This window comes from Nyctereutes procyonoides, unplaced genomic scaffold (genome assembly GCF_905146905.1).
Source record: "Nyctereutes procyonoides isolate TBG_1078 unplaced genomic scaffold, NYPRO_anot_genome, whole genome shotgun sequence".
In the NCBI taxonomy this organism is placed as follows: Eukaryota; Metazoa; Chordata; class Mammalia; order Carnivora; family Canidae; genus Nyctereutes; species Nyctereutes procyonoides.
In genome coordinates, this window is record NW_026575020.1 from 41,444,056 (window position 1) to 41,471,745 (window position 27,690).

At 49.0% G+C, this 27,690-nt stretch overlaps 1 protein-coding gene across 7 annotated transcripts in view; it reads left to right on the plus strand.

Moving 5' to 3' along the window:
• The window catches only part of DENND1A (DENN domain containing 1A), a 506,616-nt gene that overhangs the window by 450,890 nt on the left and 28,036 nt on the right, over positions 1-27,690 (plus strand). For 6 of the 7 annotated variants that reach the window (XM_055337788.1, XM_055337761.1, XM_055337769.1 and 3 more), the window contains one exon: positions 3,039-3,170. In XM_055337788.1, coding sequence (XP_055193763.1) covers positions 3,039-3,170 — 132 coding nt within the window. Of the gene's footprint in view, positions 1-3,038; positions 3,171-4,086; positions 4,312-27,690 lie in introns of those variants that run through there. The other variant, XM_055337809.1, reaches the window with a different exon arrangement.

Consider the following 27,690-nt stretch of genomic DNA (forward strand, 5'->3'; position numbering starts at 1 on the left):
TTTTGATGCACATTTGTGTATTGGACACATTTGTCTTCCAAATGTTCAACTCCATTTACAAAGACTTATCGGAGAGTATGTACTATATATTCAGGGCTCTGGGGCAGAGAACCCAAATGCCAAGGAATTGGCAGTCTTTAGAGAGGAGAAGAAAAGTAAGTGCAAAGAGACCATAAGGGGTGGCAGTATAGTGTCAGTGTACCAGAGGGGGAGATCATACCTGATGTCTGTTGAACACCTTCTCAACTCAGAATACCTTCATGTATGCTGCTGTTTGGGGTTGATATTGGTATAAATGCCAGAAATCACATAGCTCTTGGTCTCGCCACTTTCTAGTTGTGTGGCTTTGGGTGAGTTGCCCTCTTTGAGCCTCGTTTCCTCACCTATAAAAGAGCGATAATCTTGTTTACCTTGTGGTTGCTGTGGAAATGAAGTGTGGTATGGAAAGTCAAGGGTCTGGAAAAGTGCCTGCCAGTAGTAGGAACTCAACACAGTGAAGGGAAGCTCTTTTTTTAGATGGTGCTCTTTCCATTTTGCAGAAGATATGGATCTAAGGTTCAGTCTGTGCAGGACCATAACCGTTTTCAAGCTCCCTCATCTTTCATCTCCTTTAATTCATTCTCCCCGTAGCTTTGAAGTTCACCAAGCAGGTGGCGGTCTCCCCGTTGTAAAAATAAAGAAACAGGTACAGAAAGGTTGGAAAAAATCAACTAGTTAATGGTAAAAACAAAACTTAGAAGACAGCATTTCCTTATAAGCTTAAACCAAAACACTTCCCAAAACTACCACATACATTTTTTTAAATAGCTATCATCTTAGAGTTTTTATTACTTTCAATATTTTCTTACCATGTAACCTTACTGCTCCATTTCTTTATTTTTTTCAGCCACTCATACACACGTGTCGACGTGCCATATTTTTCCTGAACTGAAAGTAGATTCTTTTTCCTTTTCTTTTCTTTTCTTTTCTTTTTTTTTTTTTTTTTTTTTTTACTGTTTGGCTTTACTCAGCCTTTGTGTCTGTCTTCCCAGTAACCCCACCTGGATCCAGAATGCCCCCTTTGCCCTTTGTTACTTTCTGGCACAGACGGAGCCCCTCCCCTTCTTTGTTCCACTTGACCTGAGCACCTTAGGGCAGCCCCTTTTCCAAAAGAGTCATTTCTAATTGGCTGTCGGCAGCCTCTCATCACACAGCCTCAGCCAGCCTAAGACTTGGGGGCCACTTAATGTAAACCCTTCCTGCAAAACCTAGAGGGCATCGCCTCCCTGTGCTTTTACCAAGCAGAGCCAGAAACTGCAGCTGGGTGTGTGGGGTTGAATATAGCGAGATCTCTACAGTTTATTATAATAAAGTTTATATACCTTAGTAGTAGGCATTCTGTTATTATTGAGTGCTGTGCATAGTACATTATTGAGTAATAATGTTCTGGACACACGCCGCTTTATCTCCTTTACTCCTTACAGCTACTATATCCACATTTTATAGACAAGGAGACAGAGATTAACAAATGTTGCATGTATTTCTTCCTTAATGCATTATTATCCAATAAGGGATCACATTCTTCCATTTGCCACCATTCTTTTTTATTTGGCTACGTTGAAAGCAACCAGTTGTCAAGTCTTTTGTGTGCAGAATTTAAATGACTACTAAAGGTGTGTGTCTTGTAGACCAAAATACATCTTTGTTTTTGCAATGAAAAGAATCGGAGGGTTTTTTTATTATTTCATTCTGACTGGGAGTTACTTTTACTTGGTAAAAAGAAAATTATTATTATTTAAATGTTTATTTGTACATTTATTCATTGACTTGCTCCAATAAAAATCTAAGCAACTTTTACAACTTGAGTAAAACACATGGTCCATACAGCACAAGCGGGCACCAGCCAAGTCCCAAGGAACCAAAGGAAGAGTTATCTGCCTTTTGCACATTGGAGTTTTTCTTTTCTTTATACTTTGACTCCATTCAACAAAAGCCCAAATTAAATGTAAATTTCTGAACTTAAATATGTTACTTTGGTTCCCTAAATATTCTCCAGGTTATAAAATCCTACCTCAAACTTGGGTCTCCTCATTCTCTGCCAGAAAGGAGAAGGCTAGGAAAAAGGGGAGCACAAACACCTCGTTTTCACAAATAGTAACGTCATCAATAAGCAAGCGTGAAAGTGTCCACACTCACAAATAACAAAGTATGCAAATTAAAACAACAATGAGGTCTAATTTTACACCTCCTAAATTAGCAATACATTTTTAAAATGAAAAGGCTAACAAGTACCATGAAACTGATAACTCACCCATTGTCGGTAGTTGGTGTAAATTGGAAAGCAATTTGGTAGAATGAATAAAAAGGCTTAAAGTGTTCATATCTTTTGACCTAGTAATTTCATTCCTAGGGACTTCTATAAAAGAAATAATCCAAAAGAAAAAAAATTGCAATGCTTATCACAATGGTGTCTAGAAAGTAGAAAGAGAAAGAAAGAAAAGAAAAGAAAAGAAAGAAAGAAAGAAGGAAAGAAAGAAAGAAAGAAAGAAAGAAAGAAAGAAAGAAAGAAAAAAGAAATAACCTAAATGCCCAATAGTTTATTGTGGTTTATTAAATTATATATCCACTCAATAAAATATTATGCATCTATTAAAATTATCATTAAAATGACTGTAGCACCATAGAGAGTCTTATAGTAGGAAGAAATAGAATGTAAAATTATGCATGAGCTGTGATTGCAAGTAATTTTTAAATGTCTGCATGTGGACAAAGTGAATATGTAAAAATGGAAATAGCTGTGTAAGGTAGTAGAATAAAAAGATTTTTTCCCCACTATTATGAATTATTGTTGTCTTTGCAATTTAATGTGTATGATTTTGGCTTCTCCTGTCCTTAAAAGTCAAAGAGCCAAGTTACCCTTCTGCTTCCAGGAGAATAGGCTCTGAACCTCCCAGAGGGTGTTCCATAGCAGGCCCTTGAGCTGTGGGGTTGGAGGGAACAGCTGCTCACAGCAGGTGCTGTGACCCCAACGCCAACCCCCCACTGGCTTCTCCCCACAGGATATCACCGAGAATGGCTGTGCCCCCACCATGGAAGAGCAGCTGCCAAAGACCGTGCCGTCCCCACTGGTGGAGGCCAATCACCCTAAGCTCCGAGAAGACCGAAGGCCAATCACAGTCCACTTCGGACAGGTATGTACCCAGGCCCTTGGACTAGTCTTGCTTTGTTGTTTGTTTTTTGTAGTTTTTTTAGCAGAAGCTAGAGCACTGTGGCAGACAGACTTCATTTCCACTGTCTTTGGCAAATCCCTTCTTTGGAGCTTTGCACATCTTTGAATGTTTATTTGGTACAAACGTGTTTTTACGTGTTTGAAGGGGAGTTTTCAGAAATTTTGAGGAGAGAGCATGGCTCTGGTCATAGAGTAGCTCAACTCTTGAATGAAGTCATTAAATGCGGCTGCCGCCTCCCCCACTCCAAGGCACTCTGTTGAAGGTGCCTCCTTTAGCTAAGCATCTCATTAGAACACTTTAGCATCCCAGGCCCTTCTTTGCACCTTCAAATAAAAGGCAACAAGCGAAGTCTTAAAAAAAATCAATTAGGAGTTCTTTATTAATGTACTTCCTGCAAATCAATATCAGGAGTCATGCTTCTTAGAGGAAACCCCTGCGCTACTATTCCAGAGATCTGATTCTTTCACCAACTATTTCTGATGACCTGAGCATTTGAAAAATTGTCTATTTGTTTATTCCCCCCCTTAAGTAAAACATTGTATTCCATATAGAAACTGAATTTTTCAATCTATTTCCAAGCAGTGGGTTTTATTTTTAGCTGAAAAAGATTGTACACGCTCCCCCTTAATTTCTCTTAAATCTACTCTCTTGATGAGCAAAAGTCATAATTATTTGGTTTGTGAAAAATGGCCATGAGCAAGATGTGCTGTGACAAGAATTTGCAAGGTTACTTTTTTTTAAATCACTTGATTTCTTTAGCCATTGATTGGATGGAACATGACTAAAATAGCCTTTATGATTTTACCTTAAGTATAGTGGCTGTTTCATCACATATAGGATCTAGAAACATACATTTTAAATGCCCTGTTTTTAACAGATATTTATCCAAGTGGCTACTTTGTACCAGCATTGAGCTATCCAGAAATAGAGGAGAATTAATGAAATGGTTGCTGTGGATTATTCTGGAAAGGGGTGACACTATTGACACATAAGAATCTTCCTCCATAATCAGTATTTTCAGATAATACATTCATACATCTTAAACTTCAAGAGGTTGGTCCCTTTTTCTGATTTTACACTTCAAAGGGATGTTCTAAAAACTGAAATGTAGCGCAAGAAGGGAGCGTTCTTGGGCCAGTGCTCACTTGGGGAGTACTCATCTTCAGATTATGTTGTGTTTGCACCCCTGAAGAGCTGCGTCCTCTGGGGCTCGGGCCCTGTTGGAGAAACCTGCACCCCAGTTCCCTGGCGGTGTTTGCTGAAAGCACAGCCCCCGTGGTAGCCAGCGTGGCATTCCAGAGCCAGCTTCCTGCTTTCCTTTGTCCTCATTCCTGCACACACTAACCTTCCCATGAAAAGAGCCCCTCACTGGAGTTTGAAGCCCATTACAGAGAAAGAGGGGGCGGGGGAGAGGGATTTCATGGTGTTAAACATTCCATTTTCAAAACACAAAAAAGGAGGCCCTATTTGAAATGGAGAAAAACCTTCTTTCCATTTCAGCAAGAAGTAAAGATGCTTTAATGTCATTCCCAGCTAAATGCAGAATAAGAGTGTGTGTGTGTGTGTGTGTGTGTGTGTGCACGCGCGCACGTGCACGCGCACACATGCACGGGTGGGAGATAAACAATTAAAAAAGCCACCCCAAACTCTGTTGAAATAAGAGCTGTCTGTGCCTTCACAGGTCTGTAAACTGGAGAGGATGAAAGTGGCTTTTTCTCTCCGTTTGTCACTTCCCTCACGTGGCTGCCAGCATTATGCAAGTGTACAGGAAGGCAGGATTTTTTTCTTTTTAATGCATGCATGCGGATTAAGGTCAAGCCCCAAGTATCAGCCATGCAGCAGGCTCTCCCTTACAGCTGCAGCCGCAGAGCCTACCCACAGCCACGAGATGCCTTAATTGAGACGTGCTGTCAAAGTGACAAACACATTTGCATACAGTCTACACTCTATTTATTTTCTCTGGAAAGGTCTACAGTCTGCTGTTGGTTGAACATTCTTAATCAGTTTGCTGTAAGTGAACTGCCAGCTAGCTCACTTGTGCTGGCCGCTTCTTCATTAGGTGACAGATTAGCTGCAGGGGGGATGGGCCAGGGAAACCACAGACACTTTCTTTTAACTCTTTCTGGCTTTGCCACATGCTGTTATTTGTTCAGGGCTTTTCCGGGGCGCCTGGTTTGACAGGCCAGTGACCAGAACCAACATTGTTTCTAGAGCACCTACTACTGGCAACAATGAGTTTTGGGGGCTTTCTATTCTCCAAGAAACAGTCTTTTGAGTTCCATTTCAAAAATTTTTGCCACACCCTCCTACCATCTGGGCTATTCTTTTACTTGCTGTTTCTCTTTAAATAGACTTAGACCTGACATCCATACCAGCTTTAGCCTCATCCTAAGTAATGACATTGACAGAACCACAGGTCTGACATATTAGTCCAGTGTTTTCCTAAGGTATATCAAAAAAAAGTCTTTTTTTAAAAGTGTCAATCCATATAGCCCTTGAACTACTCATGTGACCCCAACAGTATGCATTCTGTTTTGGGGAAGCATGTCATCAATGCTCTAGCCCTTTGAAGAAGGGGGACCCAGAGCTAGAACCCAGAGACCTCAGGGGACCTGGCCAGGGCCACAGTGCCAGCGCAAATACCTAGGCCAATCCCAACTACAGAGCCCACTCCAGCTCCATCACCAAGCAGGGATTTCACCTGCTTGGTGCCTGTTAAAGTCAGTGTGTCCCAGCAAAATAATTTGAACTAGCCACATAGTGACGTGAACCTCAGGAAAGATTTTTGCCTTGGGTTTGTACTTCTGTGGAGTGTGTTCTTTCAGAACACTTGGTTTTCTGGTGGGAACAGAGACTGTGGAGGTGGTTATTACATTCAAGCAGTGCTCGTGGAGCCGGTCAGGGGACTTCCGTGGGGACACCAGGGGCGGGTGGCAGGGAGCCAGCGGAGGCCTCAGTGGAGTCCTCAGACACAGCTGTGCCAGGTGCTGGCCAGAGCCACCTCTGCCAGGGGAGAGAAGGTGCTCCTCCCTGCCCCTCTGTCTCTCTGCAGCTTCCTCCCCTGAGGCTATGACCATCCCTCCGTTTAATTATGCATCTGCTCATCCATATATTGAGAACTACCATGTATTTAAAAAAAAAAAGTCCTTGTGGGGCATAATGAGGGAGACAGACTAGCAAGTGGACAGTCCGACCCAGAGTGAGAAGAACAGAAGTGAGGTGAGCTCAGGGCCCCACAGGGGCAACCTCTTCACCCTGAGGGCCACTACCCACAGTCCCAAGTTGGGCCCCATAATTAAAAAATATTTTGTCAACAAACTGAACTCGCAAACAATTCATTTGTTTCTTAAAGCAGGCACATGTATCACCACTCAGCACTCATGATAAGCCCTGTTGACGATTCCAAACGAGAGCAAAGTAAATGGATTTTTAGTGAGCCTCTGCATCCTTTATCCTGTATGGTTTCTTAAAAGAGTTCAGAAACCTCAAACAACTTGAGAATGCCTGTTCCTACCTTGGAAAGTATTTAGGTTTAGAGAGGCTTTAAATAACTCTTCCCCGCACTCCCCCCCCCCCCCCCCCCAGTTTGGACTAGTTGAGAAATAAGGCCCAGGAGATAGTCAAATGAGATAAAAACGCCAGCTTTTTTACTGATAAGGCTGAAAGGAGAATACTGTTTTAGACCTGAGGCCAGATGGGCTTGCTAAAACTTCACTTCAGAATTAAAAAGACTAGCGACTCCATGCAGGAGAAGGGGACGATTGCAGGCAGCAGCCAGCCGTGCCTGGGGACTGGATGCTCTGCAGGAGGGAGCCGCGAGGGTGCATGGAGCCTGGAGTATGCCTGGTTCTTTTCCCAAACCCAAACAAGCACTTTCTTCTCCCTGGCAAGAGTGAACAAGGGGGTGCAGAGAGAAGCTAAGGATCCCCCCATGCTCTTCTCCCCTGGGAAGGGGAGTGGACATGCCCACCTCTCTGTAGGTGTGGAGGGGCAAAGAAGCAGTGCCCTCCATTCATCCCTCAGCCAGAAACATCCTGCCTTGACCCCTCCTTCAGGGAAATCAAGGGTAGCAACTCCAAGAAAACTGCTTTGCTCCCTGTGTCTAATAAAGTGTTTTCACATCTGTGCTTGTTTCACTGAGTCTTTACCAGCTGGTAAGGAAGAAAGCACAATACCTGCTGCACAAACAAGGAAACAGATATAGAAGACGTGTGCTTGAACTTGTGGCTAATTCACACTGCACAACTAGTGGCACCTCTGCTTCTCGGCCCCCACCCTGGCTAGGGGGACCCAGCTGACCGTGGGAGCCCAGTGACTAGGCTCTAGTCCTATCTCCATGCTGGCAGTGCCAGGAGCCAGGCGTTCTCTGGAAGTGGGCAGACAGGGCTCCCCCAGGAACATCATGGTAAATCCATTCCAGGGCCCCCTTTGTGTGTTCCCTCCAAATGACTGATCCTGCAAATGGAATTATTGCCTGCCATCCAATCTGGTAGCTTCCAAGAAGTACATTCTCCCAATTGAGGAAAGGTCTATAAATCTCTGTAATGCAAAGTTTAAAGAGCCAGATAAACCAAAGCCCAAACTAAGTACTCTCATGTCTTGCAGAGATCTGGGACAGAGGGCTTTGGCTACACACCCAGGAACAGCTTTTGGAATATGGTCGCCTGCTTGTCTGTGCATATGGAGAGCCCTGGCTTGACAAGCACGAGCTGGGTCATGTAGTGCCAGTCTCACACTAGGCTGGAAAAGCTGCCCAGCCAGTAAATGCCTTCTCAGTACCCTTGGCTCCAAGTGCCCTGAAAAACCCCTTCTGCCCCACTAAGCTTGGAAGTCACACACAATTTTCCAAACACCTCCAACAGATATTCCTGTGTTCTCCAAACATCTCAAACCACCACAAGCTTCCAGTCTGAACGTATACTCCCTGCCAAACTCTCTTCTCGTCCACGATCTCCACCTTAGTGAATGGCACTGTTGTCTCTCTAGAAGCCTGAGTCCACTCACCCCCACCTCGCAGCCTTCTGGACGCTGCCCAGTCTCTCTCCTCTCCATGGCCTCCATCACAGCTTTGGTTCCACTGTGTTATCCCCTTAGCTGGACGGTTCCACAGACTCCTGGCTAGCCTCTGGCCTCCAGGCTTACCCCCACTACATACCCCTCATGGCCTTGCAGGGTCTACTTGAGGCAACCACAAGTGGCCTTGTCACCTCCCTGCTGCTCCCACCTCCAAACATTCCCTCTTCATCCTCAGCAGGCACACGAGGCCCTTCATGTTCTACCTGTCTGCCCTCAGAGCAGCTCCCTTTTGTAAATCCAATCCTCCGACTCCTTTGGGAAGAGTTAGCTGCTCCTGTCTTTCTGCTACCCTTAGAACTTGGCACACACAATGTGTCTCTCACAGCCTTATAACTATTTCTTTAATGCTTGTCCTCCCCTGTGAGAATATGAGCCTCTGGAAAGTCTACCACAAGACCTGGCACTGAACTGGCAGTCAATAAACATCTTAAGGTTTTATTATTGATGTGAATTTTTAAATTGATTAATAATTGATTATTATTTAAGGTCTCAGCTGTGTGTCCAGCCAGTTATTTGGTTTTATTTCATTTGCTACGCTTATAATTCTGTTCATGTGAAGAAGAAAAATGAATATTCCATTAGTGGCAAAAAACTACTTCCAAATCACTTTCCATAAATAAGGGTTTTATTTCCAAGTAGAGAAACAGCTTTGTATTATAGGAATCTAGATCCTCTTATTTCGTGTTTTTATGAACTCCCAAGGTCTAATCCTATATGCCTGGAAAGGAAGGGAGGGCTAAGAAACAGAGTACTGGGATACCCCCGTCCCCAGGATGGACTGACCTAGGGAGCAGAAGAGTGAGGGAGAGAGAGCAGGCAAGGCAAGGAAAATCCTGGCATCCCTTGAATTATATCATATAAAGCAAAGATTTTGTCTATAAAAGAGATGAAGCTGCATAAGAAAAAGCAAAGTATGAACTTAACTTGGATTATGGTAGTGGTTTTTTGTTTGTTTGTTTTAAGCTTTAAAGACATTCTTGGGGAAGTTGGCAGATTTGAAGATGGATGAGGATGTTAGTCCATACAATGCAATTATTATTAATATTGTGGTTTGTTGGGGGGAGCTTGTCTTTCTTCCTAGGGAATGCACACTGCAACATTTAGGGGCAAAGTACCAGGACCTCCGAAACTTGCTCTCAAGTGGTGTGGTCAAAATAACATGCATGGGCACACACACGTACATACCCTCCATTCATGGAGACAGAAAAAGCAAACACACAGCCCCCGTCCCCCACAAAAATGTAACTACTGAAAAGGCAGGTGCTGATCAGTTGCTGGGGGGGCGATGTGGGAGAGATGACAAAGCACGGACTCCAGTATCAGGCAGCTGTGGAATTACGTTTCAGCCGTGTTACCATCTAGCTGTTACTAACCTCAGTGAGGTCAGTTTCCCATCTTGGGAGTGGGTATAACAGTACCCTGGTCATAAGTTGTCATAAGGGTTCAGTGAGTCTGTTCAGCTAAGTGCTGCACATGGGCCCTCAGTAAATATGTCAGTGTCTCAGAGGGTGGGGTGGACAGCTGTCAGCCATCTCCTGGTGCAGCCACCACAGCCAGCCTGGCACGCAGCTGTCATCGTGGCTCTCAGGATGCACACCCCTCAGGGGCAGCCGACCTACCACCTATGCACTGGCGACTGACCTGCACCCCCAGCACTCTCGGTGGGAAAGCCAACACCCCAACTGAGCAGGGCTTGCACCCATGGAGCAGAGGGCAAGGGGCTGACAGCATGGCCAGGAGATAGCACTGGAAGGAGTAGGTGCCCGTGCTCCTGGCTGACCAGGATGGTGAACAGAGGGACCCATGGGCAGGTTGGGGTAGCAGATAAGAGGAGCTGGCAAGCATCGTGGTCTGCGGTCCAGAGCCATTTTCTTGGTCTAATTCATTAGCCATGCTTTTGCAGTCCACAGAGTAGAGTCCTTGCCTGCTAGTCTTTCAAACCCTGTTACTTCCAAGTCCTCTTTCCCCTTTTCCATCACCCCTCTTTCTGCTCTCTCAGCCATGTCTGTGTGTGCGAAGGCAGATGCTACTGTGGTGGTCCCCCGAGTCCAGCCCCTCTGGCTCCAATCCAGGTTTTGTGCCAGCAACAGTGTGACCACAGGTTCTTCTGCCTTCAGTCCTGGTGGAGTGGCTATCCAGAGGTTGTTAGGACTCATTCACTGCCATTCCAAAGGCAGCAAAGTCCCTAAATTGCTGGTGAGTTTGTCAGGTGTGCCTGGAGAGGGTGACTGGCGGACCTGTCTTTCCAGGTGGACTCACTTTTTCAGAGCCCAGGCTAGCCCAGAGACAGCTTTCCAATGGAAGGTTAACAAGGCCAGGGTTTTCTCCTCTGAGCACACATGTTCGATTTGGGAGGGAATCTTGCCAATCAAAGAGCTCAGATTCTGGAAATTCATAATGAGTGGAAAATTCAGGAGAATTCGGATTAAGCCTTCCCAGATACTATACTATTCTTGTCATCCCCAGGAGCTTCAGAAGGCCAGAGAGTTCCACACCGGCATGGGGGCGAGCAAAGGAGGGTGGATTTTCTGATGCACCATGGATGGGCTGGGAGGTGTCAGCCGCTGGGAGAAAATCCAGGTTCACTAGCAATGTGCTGCCTAAGCTATGGCACCTAGTCTCTGTTCAGCACAGGTGAGGATAGCTGCAGGACCAGGGGCCAGGGGCAGCTCCCTCCCTGACCAGCCCCCTTCCCCTACCTGCCCTCCAGGACATTTGAGTACTTTAACAACCATTTGAGTACCTGTTATATGGTAGGCATTGGATGGTCTAAGGGCAGTCGTGGCAGGAGTACAAGCATGACTTGCTCACTGCGTGCCAGGCACTCCGCCGAGACTTTGGAGAAACATATTCCAACTCCAAGCACTGCTAGGCAGCTCCCACAGATTAGCCCTCTTAGTCCTTTGGTCCACCCAGGGGTGTCTCAGAATCTCCCCTCACAGAGGGGGAGATGGGCCAGAGACAGGGAGGGTGGAGACTTCGTACAGCTTAGAAGTAGCAATCAGGATTCAAAGCCATGTTGCAGGTGACTAGAGCTCAGGTCTGCACCTCAGCTCTGCTGAGAGTGTGGCCCCTTTGTTCTGGTGGCCATGGTATCTGCTCTCACTCCTGTTTCCTGAGCGGCTCTCCCTGCAGTGTCTTAGTCTGCCATTGACCTGTCCCACCCCTCCTTCTACCAGGGCACTAGCCCACTATACCCCTACATCCCTCAATTTCTGGGGTCACGTTTTGCTCTCCTCACCAGCTGGTCTGTAAGGCACAGGGGGCATCAGAAAACATCAGCAAGCATTGAGATAGTTAGGCCCTTTGGTCCTCCAGAGTGTAGGGCTGTCCCTAGGATTCCATCCCCAATCACAGACTCGCCCTGTACTCAGAAAACTTACCCAAGTATTCAGGGCCCTGGCAGAGTCCCCACCTCCCAGGGCCCCCTGCCCATCACCGAGCCTCTTGGACTGGAGGTACCTGCCATCCTCCACCTCAAGGCCTTGCAGGGTGTGCTTATCACCCTGCAAGACTCTACTAAATGCCCCCTCTGATGAGGCAGGAGTGATTCAGGGAGCCCACCACCCCCAAAGGACAGACAGAGTCCCATCCTTTTGTGCCCAGCACACAGTTTGTACTCATTCATTCCACTTCTCTTCAGGGGCATCTGCTCCAGGCCAGACCCCATGCTGAGTGCTGGGGGCAGGGGGCAGGGGGGACAGGTGGTGCAGGGGAGTGCCATGGATCAGCTCCTATCTTATCCACTGCCAGGAGTGTCCTGCCTGTTCTGTTCTCCAGACAGAAGCCCATCAACCTGTCGGGGCCACCTCCAGCACCCCTTCCCCCAGAAAGCCTCCCTGACTCCTCCAAGCAGAGCTGTTCCCTTCCTGCTCTGGATTGGCACCATCCCCTTGCCGATGCATGGTCCAGTCCAGAGACAGGGACACAGTATCTGCCTCAACTCTGTGACCTTGGCAGCCTCAGAGGGCCTGGCACAGATGACTTACCCAGGGAGAGTTTGGGGAATGACCCCAGTAGTGAGCAAGTGAATACATGAAAGGTGGCGAATCACAGGAAACAGTGGGCAAGGCTCTGTGCACTCCTTGAGTCCTTGCGCAGCCAGTCAGTTTAGTGGAGCAGGAGGACCCACAAACAGGGATGGCTGGTGTTGCGCCGCGCCTCTGTTCCCTTGTAAACCCCATGTGCAGCGCTGTGCATGAGCGACAGGCCTCCTGTGTCCCCCAAGTCTGTGCACACTCAGCGGTGTGACAGCAGGGCCTCTTTGCCAGAAGACTGTCCAGAGCCTAAAAAACAGCATTTCTTTTAAGGTCTGTGCTGGAGCAGCTCCGAATCCAGCTTCCTGCCAGGGAAATATTGAGCCCAGCAGGGCAGGAGCAGGAAATCTGATTCAGCGAGACCAGAGGAGGCATTTTCTCAGATTAGAATTCTCTGTGCCAAAGGTGGGGAGTTTATCACAGTAGGGAAGGGGAAATAAAACATAAAATATTGAAAATAAATTATATCCCACAAGCAAGATCCTCTGGGAAAATCGACTTGGTGTCAGGGGCCATGCAGGGAGTCCCCACCCCATGGCTATGGGAATGCTAAGCCAGGAGCTGCCTGTCATGTGACCCCCCACCAATCTCTAAGTATATGTATGAACTAGGTAAATTATTAACCTGGCCATGCCCAGAAGGAAGGAATGACAGGGACTAACCAAGAGGTGGCACTGGAAGGAGGGGTTCTGTGGATTAGATTGGTTTTCATTATAACGTGGACGACGGTGTGGGACTCAGGCCTCTAGCAGGCGTCACCTCACTTAATCTTCAACAATCCTATAGGACTGATTAAGTTAGTATTATCTCCAGGGAGCCAGTGCTCAGAGAGGTTAAGCAACTTTCCTGAGGTCACTAGTAAGTGGCAGAACAAGAATTCCAAACCAGGTCTGTCTGATTCTAGAGACCAGGTTCTCCCTTCAGTCTGCACCTCTCATCACACGCTCCTCATCATTTACACCTGGTTCCTGAGGCATCTGGTGGTAGCTGCCAGTGGTTTGGGACTGCCTCTCCCTCATTCCTGGCTAAAGTTCCTGGCCACTGCCTGGATTTGAGACTTGGCTTTCTCCCCACAATAAACCTACAGAGTCCCAGATTCCTTAACACTGTGGGGGCAAACGTCGCAAAAGCAGCGATGATGCTGCCCAACTGGATGGCTGCTGGGTGTTGGACAGGGTGCACAGTAGGTGCTTGTGTTGTTTCACAGGATCTTACCCAGACTGATGCACTAGGGCCTAGACTGCCCGCTGTTCAGTAGGGTCAAGGGCCTCACTCTAATCCGCTGGCTGGTAGGAAGGATTCAGATTCAAAGCCCTGGCTTCTTCTATCTTACCTCCAGCTCCCCTGACCCTGGGGCAGCTTGGCATCAAGTGCTGCATGCCAGCCTCCTATACACTTGATCGCACTGACCATGTCCCTAATTTAGGTCATCGTTTTCCCAGTTTAGTTTTATCAGTCTGCTTAGTTCCATGTCTTCTGGAATATTGTATCACATTTGTTTGTTTATACTGCAGAGAATTATAAAATGTAATAAAAGTATGAAAACAGAATATATAAAAAGGACTTCTCCCAAGGGATTGTTGATTATATTCCACTTGAAATGCAAAATGTGGTAGGGGATTAACATTGCCTGGAAGCAGTTGAAACTGAATTTCTGAGAATTTGCTGCCCATCAGCCTATGGTTCCATGGTTACAGCTACCTCGTTGGCCCTCTCTGGAATGCTCCTGTCCCAAACTCCTTCTAAGTGGATCCCTGTTTGCACTTTCTAGTGAAGTAGACAATAAATGTTTGCAGAGGGACAGTAGGTTGGATCTCGGCAAGATGGTGCCTTGAGAGGCCAGGTGGGATAAAGTAGCAGAAGCCAGGGGACAGCAACTCTCCAGGTGTGCTAACCCAGGGGATGTTCCCTCCATAGATTGGGGGGGGGCAGGAATGAAGCTTCTGCCCCCAGGGCTGTCTGCCAAACACTTTCATTTGCCCAAGCCATGATGGCCAGCTAAGAATTCTTCTTCCCCTGCTGCCCTCTGGTCTTTGTGACTAAAACTCCTGAAGCCTTGGAGTTTTTTGCCAGGCAGAACTCTGAGTTATTCTTTTATGTCCTCTTTAATTCCTTCCTTCATTTATTCAACATATAGTAAGGCATTTCGGCGGCCAAGCCCTGTCCGAGGCCCTGGGGTCACAGGGGAATAAGATGCTGTCCTGCCTCTGTGGCACTCATTGTCTGGGAGAGACAGTCAGCAAACCCTATGGAAAAAGAAGTGCTAATGGATCTAAGTGTACTGGCCGGAGAGGGGCCCTTAGATGTCTGGGGGAAGCAGGGCAGGCTTTTCAGAGGAGGTGACATTTCTGCTGGATCTTGAAAGGTAAGTTGTATATGAGGTAGAGCCAGAGGAGGAGGGCATTCCAGGTAAAGAGAGTAACATACATAACGGACAGGAGAGGCTGGCTCTTCAGAGAAGATGGGGGCTAATGTGAGGAAGCAAGAGGCCAGGAGGCAACCGGTGAGGGCTGGGAGCCAAACTGCAGAGGTGGGAGGTGCCTGAGTCTTGGGGGAACTGGAAATGTGTCATGTGGGTGTCTAGGAACCAGTGAGGATTGTATTTGAGGGAATGGCACCTGGGAAGATTTACTCTGGGCCTCCGTGGGAAGGGCGTGGAAGCAGGTGAAGCAAGGAGACTGCTAATGAGGCTGCTAACCTGCAGTCAAGAGCTAGTGGGACTCTGACTTAGGATCCTGCTTATGGGGTGAAGAGGAGGGAAGGATCTGAGAAAGACCTGGGAGACAGACCCAACTTGGTGGTCTGCTGGATGCTCGGAGGAAATAAGGTACAGCGACCTCCACCGTCTCTGTCCCACTGTTGCCCCAAGGCTGTCTACCAACCACCTTCCTTTTTCTGCTCTCTCTGGGTCCTGGAATTGGGGTATCCATAGCTTATTTCACCCTCTCCCCCATCCCAGGGTGTGAAATGTTACGGCTCCCACTCTCTGGGTTGCCAGCTCCCCGGTGTCCCAGGTCATCTCTGCCAAAGATGATGTCATAGTATTATGCTATGCTAACTATATGGGCAGCACCTTAAAATGCAAGCCTCTTCCCATGATGGATGGAGAACATCCAGTTGTTTAGCCAACCACTTACAGTTTGTTGCCAACCTGCAAGAACCACACACAGGCGCCTTGTTAGGCTGTTGCGACAAGGACCCCATAAATAAACAGCAGAGCGTGTCTTGGTGCATCAGGGCTGGAGAATGGAAATAGAGGCACTATATAAATAATACATATTTACAAAATATATCAGTATGTTAGTGTATGCAGCCATAACCAAATCACCCAGTGTAACAACCCGAAAAGCTCCGAGGGTCAGCCACGTGATTGGCTTCCATCCATCAGTGTGCATCAGCATTAGAAATGACCACCGAAGGGAGGAGGTCCTCCTGCCCACTGACCTCGAGGCCTTTGAATTGAGCCAAGTGGTGAGATTGCAGGTGGGCATCTTGACACACAGCCTTCCTGCCAGGGTCTGAAACCAACTGCGGCCGTGTGTTCCTACAGATGTCTTCAGGTCTGCCGCCAAACAGAAGGCTGATTAGCAGCACGTTGCAGGATGTAATGGGGTGCACCTACAGGAGGATGGCTGGCTAGGGGGAGAAACAGATTTTCAAATCATGCAGATTTGCCTTGGCTCATGACAAGAACCAGTGGGTTGACTTTCCAGGTGCCTCTTACCAGGGGTCTGTAACTTTCAGCCTTTCACCCTGAAGGTAGGACTGGGTTTTCAGAAAGTCCATTCCCTGTCTCTGCTGCCCCTTTCTGAGTTGTGAACCCCAATAGGCATCTGGCTGTAGCATCTGGAGTTCCGAAGAATCAGCTGACAGAATGGCCACTGGAGCGGGCGCCCCTCCCCTTGCTCGTAATGGCACAATGCTGGATTTGAGTATTTTAAATGAAAAATATATGCAGTTAGCTGTGCACTGACAATGTCCTTGAGGATTTGACAGTGAGATTTTCCAGCAGTTGGTCTTCGTTAGGATCCTGGCGGTGTTTAATAAGGCAGTCGAACTGCTGGCACCTTGGGTTCCTGTTTGTTCTCCGAGGGCTCTGGGGCTGCTGCGGTAAGCACATCGACCAGAGCTGATCATTACAAGGGCGTACGCCACCATGAATAAAAATGTCACACGTTTTCCCATCTCACAGCGGTACAAAATGTCAGTCCTGTCAAACACACATTGCGGGGAGCTGTGTGCAGTCCGTACAAATTGGAGAGCTGCATATTCCCCCAGCCTTCTGATATTCTTCATTTGAAGCTGAAGAAAAACAGTTGTTAACCTATTAGCTAGGATTTTAAACTCTGCTGAGGCGGTGGAGGGGTAGACTTTGACACAGATAGAAACGTATTCCAGGGTCCAGGAATTTTAAAACCCTGTTCTCCATCCATTTGTTACAAGGGAAGAAAAAGAAAAAACCCGTCTGTCAAGTGAACCTGTCTTTCTTTAACAGACACACTGGGGAAATTTGGGGATGTTTCACATCTAAGCTTCCTATTGCTTCCCACTTTCGCATTCCACTCAAAAAATCTCTTGCTTTTTGGGATGACCCTGGGGGATGAACCTGTTGGACCAGGATACCTCTAGGTTGGGAGCTTTTCCTGATCAAAAGCATGCCAGAAATGTCGCCAGCCTTACGGACTGAGTGACTGGAGTCCAGGGACAATGACTCGTTGGTCCAGGTTAGTCAAATGCTGGGCCTACCTAATCATTTGGTACCAGCTCCACAGTCTGGGGCAAGCATGTGTGGGCCTTGTGCCCAGAGCCAGGGCTCCAGGTGTGAACCAGACACAGCACCATCTTTAAGGGGCCCCTGTCATCAGGGGAGGGACAGAAGAAAGAAGTCTGACTCTGTCAAGCCAGGAAGAGAGGGACGGCTTCCAGGAAAGGGAGACACGTGAGGGATGAGCAGGGTCTGTCAGGGAGGCAGGCATAAGAAGAGCACGCAGGGTGAGCACAACTGTAAAGAGCGGTAGCACGTGAGGGACAGGGCAGGGTCTGTATCAGGCTAGCCAGAGGGGCTGCTTGTGGCAGGCTGGGTCATGGGGCTTGGATGGCTTACTGAGGACAGCGTGTGGGGCTGCGACCAGCTTCCCAGGCCGCAGGTGGATGGAGGAGGACACAGGTGGCAGGGAGAGCTGTGTGAAGGCTGTTGTAACCTCAGACTCACTATCCAGAGGCTCCCATGCAGTATCTGTATGACTACAAAATCAGGAGAAGATTTTTATTTTAATTTGCTAGTGGTGTACTGCTTAGGGTGGACATCATTCTGGAGATGATAAATTAGCCTTAGTTTTGCTGAGCTGGCCCTGGCCCTTAAATGCACTGAGCAAACCCTCACTGAGTCAGGACATAGGCCTGGTGAAATGCACGTGGCTGCAAAGAGGGACCTTTCTGTGTGGTCAGAACCGGCTCAGCTGGACAAAAAGCTCGAAGGATATTGGGGGAGAACTCCCCAAGGAGAGGGGCACACCCTTAGTCTTGACGAGTTAAGTTTTAACACCTTCCTTCTGGTGTTTGTGTATTAAGCATGGGGTCAGACATGGCTGGGCTCAGCTCCCGGCTCTGCCACCTATTAGCTTAAGACCTGGACTGGACAAGTCACTGAGCCATGTAGCCTCCGTTTCTTCATCTGCCAGATGGGGATTTTACCTTCTCTGCGGGGTTGTTGAGGTTGTTAGAGATCTTATATGTAGAGCTCCTAGCACAGGACCTGGACAGAGCAAGTGCCAGTATCTGAGGGGTTTTCTAGGAGCCCCTCCTCATATCCCCCACCTCCTAGGCGTGTCACCCAGGCCCCCTTGATGACACCTCCAGTGGCTGCCCTGGGGTAGGTAGCAGCAAAGCACCCCCCTCCAGCTTCTGTCTGGGCAGAGAATGGCACATGTCAGTGGAGCGGCCTGCCCGGTCCCCGGCCCCCCACCCGCATCTGGTGCCTGACCTCCGGCCGCCAATAGGATGCCACCTATTCAAACCAAGCAGCTGCACCTGACCAAAAACAAAAGGCTCCCCGCCCCCGCCCCCCTTCTGGCCCTCTTCACACACACACACACACACACACACACACACACACACGCACACCCCGTCTCCCCCGTCCCCGTCCCCCAAGCCGCTGGGGGTCACTGGGCCCCCTCATAGCCTTCCTCACAGCTGCCTCGCCGCTTTTGTTCAGCATGTGAACTTCCCCATCAGCCAAGCTCCTTGCACGGGAAGTAATCAGGGATCTTGACAAGGCTTCAAACCACAAATGCCACTACAAATTAACCAGCACCACTACAAAATACTACTCCTGTCAACATCAGGGAGGAGCGCGCTGCTCTTGGCCGGCCAAGCTGCCTCCGCGCCCCCTCGCCCACCGCGGAGAAAGCGCTGGGGACCAGCCTGAGAGGATGGAGGGCACTGAGTCCCATGCGCTCCCTCTCCAGAGACGATGGCTTGCGACCCAGTGGCGGGGCTGCGCCTTTTCTCTGAGGGCCACCGTGGGTCCCGAGTGCCCCCTCGCGGATGGTGCCTCCGGGCGGCGAGGCACAGGGCACGCCCGCCAGCCACAGACCAAAGGCCAACCCCAGCGGCTTCCAGACTGTCGTGTGAGGTTCAGCAGGAGCCTTCGGTTTCCCCCGTCTAGAGAATGGGGATCACCATAGAGCCGCTATCCAGAGTTTTAGGACTGACTGGGATATTCGGAGTAACACTGGCCCATCCCGGGTGCTCCAGGAGGAGACCCCTCCATGCACACGCACCGCCCCAGCCTCCCTTTCCAGTGAAAAAGCACCTCCTCGTCACCTGGTCTGGGCAGGTTGGAAACTTCTTCCTCGGCCATGGTCTAGAAGTCCACCCTGGACCACATCTTGCAAGAAGCGTCCCTCCAAGGTGATAGCCTGGAGCTGAGAGTTACCTGTGCAGATGCTCAGGGCCTGAAGATGCCAGGACCCCATCTCGGGGCCCAGGGCTCTGCCCTGCACTGCTGGCACCAAGCGAGTGCCACAGGACACCAGCGCCGCCCGGCCTCTCCAGCTGTCCTCGCTAAAACTGAAGCAGAGGCAAGCATTTGATCCTCTCAACAAGCAGGACTGGCTCTCACAAGGACGGACGAGACGATCATAGGTAATGACAGGAGCTCTAAGACAGGTAGGAGCCGCGCCTGAGAACGCTGGTTGGGCATTTCATTTTTTTTAAAGGTTTTATTTATTTATTCATGAGAGGCAGAGACGCAGGCAGAGACCCAGGCAGAGGGAGAAGCAGGCTCCTCGCAGGGAGCCCGACGTGGGACTCAATCCCGGATCCCGGGATCACACCCTGAGCCGAAGGCAGACGCTCAACTGCTGAGCCACCCAGGCGCCCTGGTTGGGCATTTCAAAGGAGACACTCCACACAAATATGAGCTTCAATACACTCCTTTTCAGAGGCATATCAAAAGGATTCCTTTTTTATTTCCATATCTTGCATAATAGCGGCTTTCAGTCCCAAGGAGTAGAAGAGCCCTGCTCTCAGCCCAGAGACCCTTTGTAAAGCCACAGAAAACTTTGTCTTCCTCTCCCAACTGGGGCCATTTCATGCATAGGTCAGAGCATTGATGTGGCTACTAGCCAGGAAGATTAACCAGGTGAACTCTTGCTTCATTAAATAGTGACAGAGTTTAATTGTGAATTTTCTCTTTCTCCTTCTCTATTCCTGGCAACATATCTGGTTGGGTCATATCCCTAGGACAGAGAAATTCCAGGCATCTGGCCAGCCTCCCCTTTGGGGACACCAGGGCCTCCTCCCTGTGGATAAGACAGTCTGATGGGGAAGACACAGCTCAGCACTGTTCAGAGATAGGACCTGAGACCCCCTTTGGGGCTGGCCTCAGAAGCCAGCTCTCTCCTGCCTCCAGCTGCCATGAGGCACATCCACCTTCTCAGCCCTTGGAAAGGGGAAGCGTGGAGTCCCTGGCTGACTCCCTAGGCAGGTTACCTCCTCACCCCAAGGTTTGCGTGCACAGCCTTCTGCCTTCAGCAAAGCTGGTTGGTCCCTTTGGTCTCAGGCATCTGTGTTCTTCTGCCTCCTTCCCCATGCCACCAGTCCCTTATTGGTATCTGGCCTGGCTCCCCACTGACTTTGACATTTCACCTTCTGTGTGGCCTTAGGTAGCACCTGTTTCTCTACCCATACCCCCATGCCTGCTTTCCCAGAAGCCAAATAGAGATACTGATTGTGACCTTGAAGGGATGGACCAAGGTGTGTCCTCCATGGGGACTGAATAAATCCAGGCTTTGCTTCCTAAAGAGCTAGCCCCTCCCACTTATATCACAGGACCCCTGCCCCAGCCCACGATTAACTCGAGGTGATCTCTTTGACCCTCTTCTGAAGGCCCATCAAGCACTGCTCTATGTGACCCTGAGAAAATCTTTGCCTCCCCTCATCTGTGAAATGGGGTAATGACCCTCATTCCCATCCAGAGGATTCTAGCTAGCAAGTGAGCTGGTTAGACACTAGACCAGGAGGCAGGAAATGCTTTGGCTCTGCACACTATGTGGGCTGAACCTTCCCCTGCCCCTCCCTTGCACACATTGCACTCTCTGCCCCCGGTCCATGCCAGTCAAACATTTTCTACCCCGTAGCCCTGTGCAGGGGACCCGCTCATCCATGCTGCCCAGGTAATTAAGTTGATGTTCTAACACAGCTTCCCCTCCTGACCTTTTGGAAACAATGTGTTTTGCTGCATCAACAAATTAACTGCAAATCAGATGCTGTCCTCATAAATGTGGGTTTCATATCCAATGAGCATACTCACCTGGCCCACATGGCTGACAGATACAAATGCCAAGGGCTGGGCAGGGGCCAAAGAGTTCCTCTTGTCTTTGGGACTTCCATGTCAATCACACTTCCGGGCTTACCCTCTCATGTTTACATCCTACAGTAGTTGGTTGGCCAGGGGTGCTGAGTTCACAACATGGAGGCCTAGCAGGGCCCTGTGTCTAGGGGGGAATGTCTGTCCTTAGAAGCCCACCCATCCTCCTCCCATCCATCTTCTACACCAAGGGCACCAAGGCCTCTGATAGGTTCCTCCTTGCCTAAATCCCTCCCAGCTGCTCTCAATACAAAAGCCACATTTCTTAGCCTGACATTCAGGGCCCTATTTTGTGAACCCCCCTCCACACACACACCAGCTCACCCAAGGTCATGGCCTCCCTTGTCCTCATATTCATCCTTGCTCTGATCATTTTGGGCCACCATGGTTCCCCTGTACTGTGCAATTGAACTCCCTACCACGCCCAGCCAGTAAGAAGCTCCTCCTTTGTACCTGCACTGACCTCTGCAACCCTCTATCGCCCTTACCTTGTAACCCCTTCTATCAGAGAGGGAGCCCTCAGAGGATGGGACCATGTCTTCGCTCACTGATGTGCACAGCATATGCCACTGCGTATTGAATGAACAAATGAATCGTGGGCCTCCTTTGGATAGCCCTGGAAAGAGCTCCCCAAATAAGGAAGGAAGGAGAAGATGTGAGTCACTTGCTCATGAGCCTTTTCTCTAAGACACAGATCTCTTAACAACAGATTCTGACTTGGGACGCCTGGGCGGCTCAGCGGTTGAGCGTCTGCCTTCAGCTCAGGGTGTGATCCCGGGATCCAGAATTGGGTCCCACATCCGGCTCTTTGCGGGGAGCCTGCTTCTCCCTCTGCGTGTGTCTCTGCCTCTCTGTGTGTGTCTCTCTCTCATGAATGAATGAATGAATGAATACACACACACATACATACATATTTTTTTTAAAAAAACAAAACAAAACAGATTCTAATTTCAAAAGGATTATCGGGGATCCCTGGGTGGCGCAGCGGTTTGGCGCCTGCCTTTGGGCCAGGGCGCGATCCTGGAGACCCGGGATTGAATCCCACGTCGGGCTCCCGGTGCATGGAGCCTGCTTCTCCCTCTGCCTGTGTCTCTGCCTCTCTCTCTCTCTCTCTGTATGACTATCATAAAAAAAAAAAAAGAAAGGATTAGAAAAACCCTCTCAGAAAGGATTCCAGATGACTTTAGAAATTTGGGTTGACAAGGAGAGTGCAGTATCCTTTTTTTTTTTTTTAAGATTTTATTTATTTACTCATGAGAGACACAGAAAGAGAGAGGCAGAGACACAGACAGAGAGAGAAGCAGGCTCCATGCAGGGAGCCCAATGTGGGACTCGATCCTGGGTCCCCAGGATCAGGCCCTGGGCTGAAGGCAGCGCTAAACCCCTGAGCCACCTGGGCTGCCCAAGAGAGAGTGCAGTATCCTAAGAATACCTGCTGTTTTAGTTCTTGCTCCTAACTGTGTGGTCTCATATTAGTCCTTAACTTCTCTGGGCCTCCTATTTCCTGCCACTGTAGCCAGGAAATCATCCTCCTCCGACTTGCCTCACTGGGGTATGTGAGGCTTAAAGGAAAGAAGAGAAGCAGAAATGCTTTGAAAGGAAAACACATGATGTTAATAAGAGAGATTATGATTAAAATCCAGTCACCTTCAACAGCGCCTTGCTGACAGCACACTTCCTTGGAAAACCGAGGTCTTCACATCCACAGGACTTTTCTGGGAAGGCTTGTGAGTCCAGCGGGAGAACAGAGGATTGGCTGGTCCCATTCATCACCAGGTGCTGGGCCAGCACCCCACAGCCATAATCGCCCTCCCACTGCATCCCCACACCAGTGCTTGTGACTCAAGAGTTATATCTGTTTTACTGAAGAATGAACTGAGTCTTCGATTTAAAGAACCCAACCAAGTGGCAGAGCCGGTATTGAACTCAACTAGAAAGAAACAGAGCTGGGATCCCTGGATGGCTCAGCGGTTTAGCGCCTGCCTTCTGCCCAGGGCATGATCCTGGGGACCCGGGATCTAGTCCCACATCAGGCTCCCTGCATGGAGCCTGCTTCTCCCTCTGCCTGTGCCCCTGCCTCTGTGTGTGTGTCTCTCTCATGAATAAATAAATAAGAATCTATTTAAAAAAAAAAAAAAAAAAACAGAGCCAAGACACAATCTCACATCTTTCTAGCCCAGAGTATATTTCTGGGGGTTTTAGCCCAAATACTCTTTGTACTCTAAGAAAGATGTTTCTCCGTGATATAAGTCAAAGGCCACCAGACCTTACATTTCTTGAGGCCAAGAACTGTGTCTTATCTTCTGAACCTCTGGGCCCTGGTTTCAAGCAATTGCCCCATGAGCATACATAGGGGAAATCTTTCCACTCTGTGGGAATGAATCTGCTTCCCCGACTGGACATGACCTTCAGGAAAACAGGTGCATGTATTGATTATCAAGACCTCCAGCCCCACCATCCCTCATCCTGCCCCAGCCCAGCTCAGGAAGTGCCAGATGAATTGTTGAATGGAAGTCTTCTTAGCAAAAGACTGCCAAAGGCCCAGCCTTTTGAACTCACATAAGAAACAGCAGTCAGTGTAGCCACATTTTGATCCAGCCAGGAAACTGAGGATAACATACAACGGGATTTCCATGCAAAGTGCCTGGACCTGGCCCTCACTGTTCTCTGCTCCTTCGGATTTAAGGCTCTTCTGGTTTTGCCTTGACCTACTCCAGTGGTGGAAAGATCACTGGATCCAGAGTTGAGGCCTGAGGCCCACTCCCAGCACTCCCCATGACAGCTAGGGCCCACGAGTGGGTCTCTTTATCTCTCTGCGGTCTGTTTCCTTACCCACAGGTGGACATTCTTCTTGCCACTAGGTCCATGGGAAGAAATGAACAAGCTGGTACCTGCCCTGGACTATTGGCTAGGGTACAGAGAAGAATGAGAGCAGGGCTTCCACCCTCAGGAAGTGGGTGGTGGAGGGGGTGGAGACTTTCAAGTGTCCTGGCCAGATCTACAGCCACCCCAGGCCCCACTCATACCATCATAGCCCCCACTTTCAATTAATCCCCAATTCAGCTTCCAGGCACTGGGCCCACGTTCTAGAAAATGATGTGTTGAGTCGATCCTTCCCTAGCTGCTTTCTTCACTTTTTTTTCCCCACCCAAATCACCACTAGTCAGTCACCCCTGTGTCCTCTTCTAATTGTCCCCAGAGTACTTGGTTCTATCCAGCCTGTGTCTTCAGCTGCCATCCCACCCCAGCAGGCTTGGGAAGCTCTTGGAGGGGTGTGTCCACTGGTGCCTGGCCCTGTGAGAAGTGCCGTATACCCCAGCGCTGAGGCCCTAGCATATGTACCACATTACCCTTTCATAGTGTCTTTAAATCCCCCTGACTTATTCTGCTAGCTTCTAGGTTGGGTGTGATCAAGAGTCCGCTTTCTTCCCACCATCTATAAATTCAGTTGCAAAAGAACCAGCACTTCCTGGTGACAGTCAAAGGAAAATAAGCTAATTATGAAATCTAGAAAACTAACCTTTTTTGAGTCTCTATATGCGCCAGAAAGTTTAAGCCAAAAATCATTTGCTGAGCACGTCTTATGTACCAGTACTTTACTAGACCCCAGGATAAACAGAGAAATGAGATGAAGAGGCTGAGAATGACGTTGGTAAGGAAGGGCAGGGAAGGCCTCCTGGGGGAGGTGGTGCTTCAGCTAGACCTCAGAGGACAAATAAGAGCCACCCAGGGTGAGACAAGAGGAAATGGGAAGGTGTTTCAGGCAAAGGGACTAACATGGAAGCACAAGAACACATGAAGCCCTCCGGGAGAGCTGGAGGGTGGCCTGGGTTGGATAGGGGCAGTGGGGCAGCAGGGAGACTGGCGGAAGCACCACAGAGGGGCCCAGCGCCTGGAGGGCTTTGGACACTTCAGGTGGCATGATCCAGGGGATATTAGCAGCTAGTATAGGGAAAGTGACTCTGGGTTCAAATAAATTAGAAAAATAGGTTATATAAGAAGAAAAGTTAATCGTGTTTCGCCTGTTTAAGGTGGGTTTTTATTGCAAGACTTGGCAGCCTTTGCTGTGCTAACTTGCGTTGTGAATCTCCAAAAGGAGTGAAGCAGGAGACAGCATTTCCCAGACTCATCAGGCTGGGGAACCCCCTTTTCTTCCTTCACACAATGCGTCTCTCAGGATGCACTAGGAGATGCTCCACTGAGATGACTTAAGCTGGCGAGTGACACAACTGGGCGTGTATTAAGTCCACTCTGGAGCAAGCGTGGAGATGGATGGGGAGGGGAGAGGTTGGAGAGGGGAGCCTGCTAACAGTGATCATTGCTAACATCTCCTGACACTCTGTGGGAAGATCGTGGCCCACATGGTCTCACTGAATCTTCGTGGCAGCCCCCTTGGGTGGGGGTGGGGCGGCTGTTACCTACGTTTGCAGATGAGGAACAGAAGGCTCAGATGGTTAAATCCCGGGCCTGTAGAAATCCAAAGGGTTGGGGAAGCTGAGATTCAGTCCAAGACTATCTGACCCCAGCGGCCGCCCCCTGAGTGCTCCACCACCCCCACCAGCAGAGCTGGAAATAGCTTGCTCAGAGGCGATGAGCCGTGAGGACTGTGGATTGGAGAACGGGTCACCCAGCAGAGAGTGGCCAGAAACAAATGAAGGAGGGGCGTTGTGTGACGGTGCAGGGGGAGGGAGGCATGGATGAGGCAGCAGCCTGTGCACAGTATAGGCGGATCCTCTCTCCCTGTCCTTTTACTTTCCCCCACTGAGCAGTGTGAGCTGGGGGACTCCATTCCTTTTTGCCCCATACTTACCCTGTAAACCTGAAGGAGAGGAAATAGGGTTCCGTGGGTTGCCATGCTTATCTCATTGAATGGCATCGCCACTCCCCAGGTGGCCTCCAACTGAAGGCAGATCTTTGAGCATGGTTTGGCCCACACTGCCAACTAACAGCACAGGACCCTAGAGGCCAACCCCCCTGCCCGGTGTACCTCCATCCACACATGTCCCGGGTGTGCTATGAGGAACACCCAATCCTCTACCAAGTCCTTCTGCCAACTCTCCCCTTAAGCCACCCTGCCTGACCCTGTGCTAGACACCAGGCATCCAGGGATGCCTGAGATGAGATATGGCTCCTCCTCTCCAGGAGTTGGGTACAGAGAGTGAGTTCCGAGGTATGTCTGGTATCTAAACAATCACTCCAACCAAGTGAGGCTCTAAAGCCCTGTCCAAGAGAAACGGCAGGAGGCTCACATGCAAATTACATGTGGAATTCAAAATGTTTTGGTCACTACATTAAAAAGGTAAAAAAGAGACATGAAATTCATTTTATTTTATTTTATTAAAGATTTTATTTATTTATTCATGAGATACAGAGGGAGAGAGAGAGAGGGGCAGAGACACAGGCAGAGGGAGGAGCAGGCTCCATGCAGGGAGCCCGACATGGGACTCGATCACGGGACTCCAGGATCATGCCCTGGGCTGAAGGCAGGCGCTTAACCGCTGAGCCACCCAGGGATCCCGAAATTCATTTTAATAATACTTATTTAACCAAATAGCCTAAATATTTTCATTCCAGCATGGAATCAATATAAAAAATTGTTCAGATGTTTTACATACTTGTTTCAAACCAAGTCTCTGAAATCCAGTGTGTATTTTATGCCTACAGCACGTCTTACTACAAACTCACCACATGTGACCATTGGCTGCTGAAGTGGGCAGTAAGGGTCTAGACTTTGTCAGATAATATACTTTTGTGGACAGTGTGGCTGAATGGGGAGGAACCAACCAGAAGCCTCTCGGGGTTTATGGAAGGTCCGGGGTCTTGGTCTAGCATGGGTACTTACTTTCCTTACTCTGCCTCACCATCTGCCCCACCAGGGTATTGATGTGGGCAGGCCATTGAAAGGACAAAGCTTGACTTTTCAAAATAAAGGGTTGGAGGATAGAGCCAAGAAGCCTGTGCTCTGTTGGTGTTTTATTCAAATCCTGATTTCAAAAGCCAAGCGTTTTGTATAGTTTTGTTTGTTCATCATTTATTTTGCAGAAATTTTTTTCCAAGGAACTAGGATGAGTCCCCCAAGGAAATGAACATTTGAAAGTGCAGGGAGCCAGTGAGAGGGAGACACGGGGTGATGAGTCCCACATAGCGGGGAGCACCGTACAGTGGGAGCACTGCAGGCAGCATCTGACCCACTATCTTGAATAACAAGTAGACATTTGCCAGGCAGCTTGGCACAAGGGAAGTCATGCCGCCTTGAGGGGCAGGCAAGAAAACAAGGCATGAGAGCCGGGGGCCATTTGAGGGTCTGCCCAGGTGAGCAAGGATGAAGGTTAGGAGGGGTCTGTGTGGGGCACAAGAGCCCAGGTCTTGGACGACTTGGAAGGCCAGGCCAGAGCCTTGTAGCCTTGTTGCACGGTCACCCAAGGAGACAGGACAGCAGAGGTCTGGAGGCTGGGGTGCAAAGGGCCACGCTGTGTTTTAGAAGCTTACCCCGACC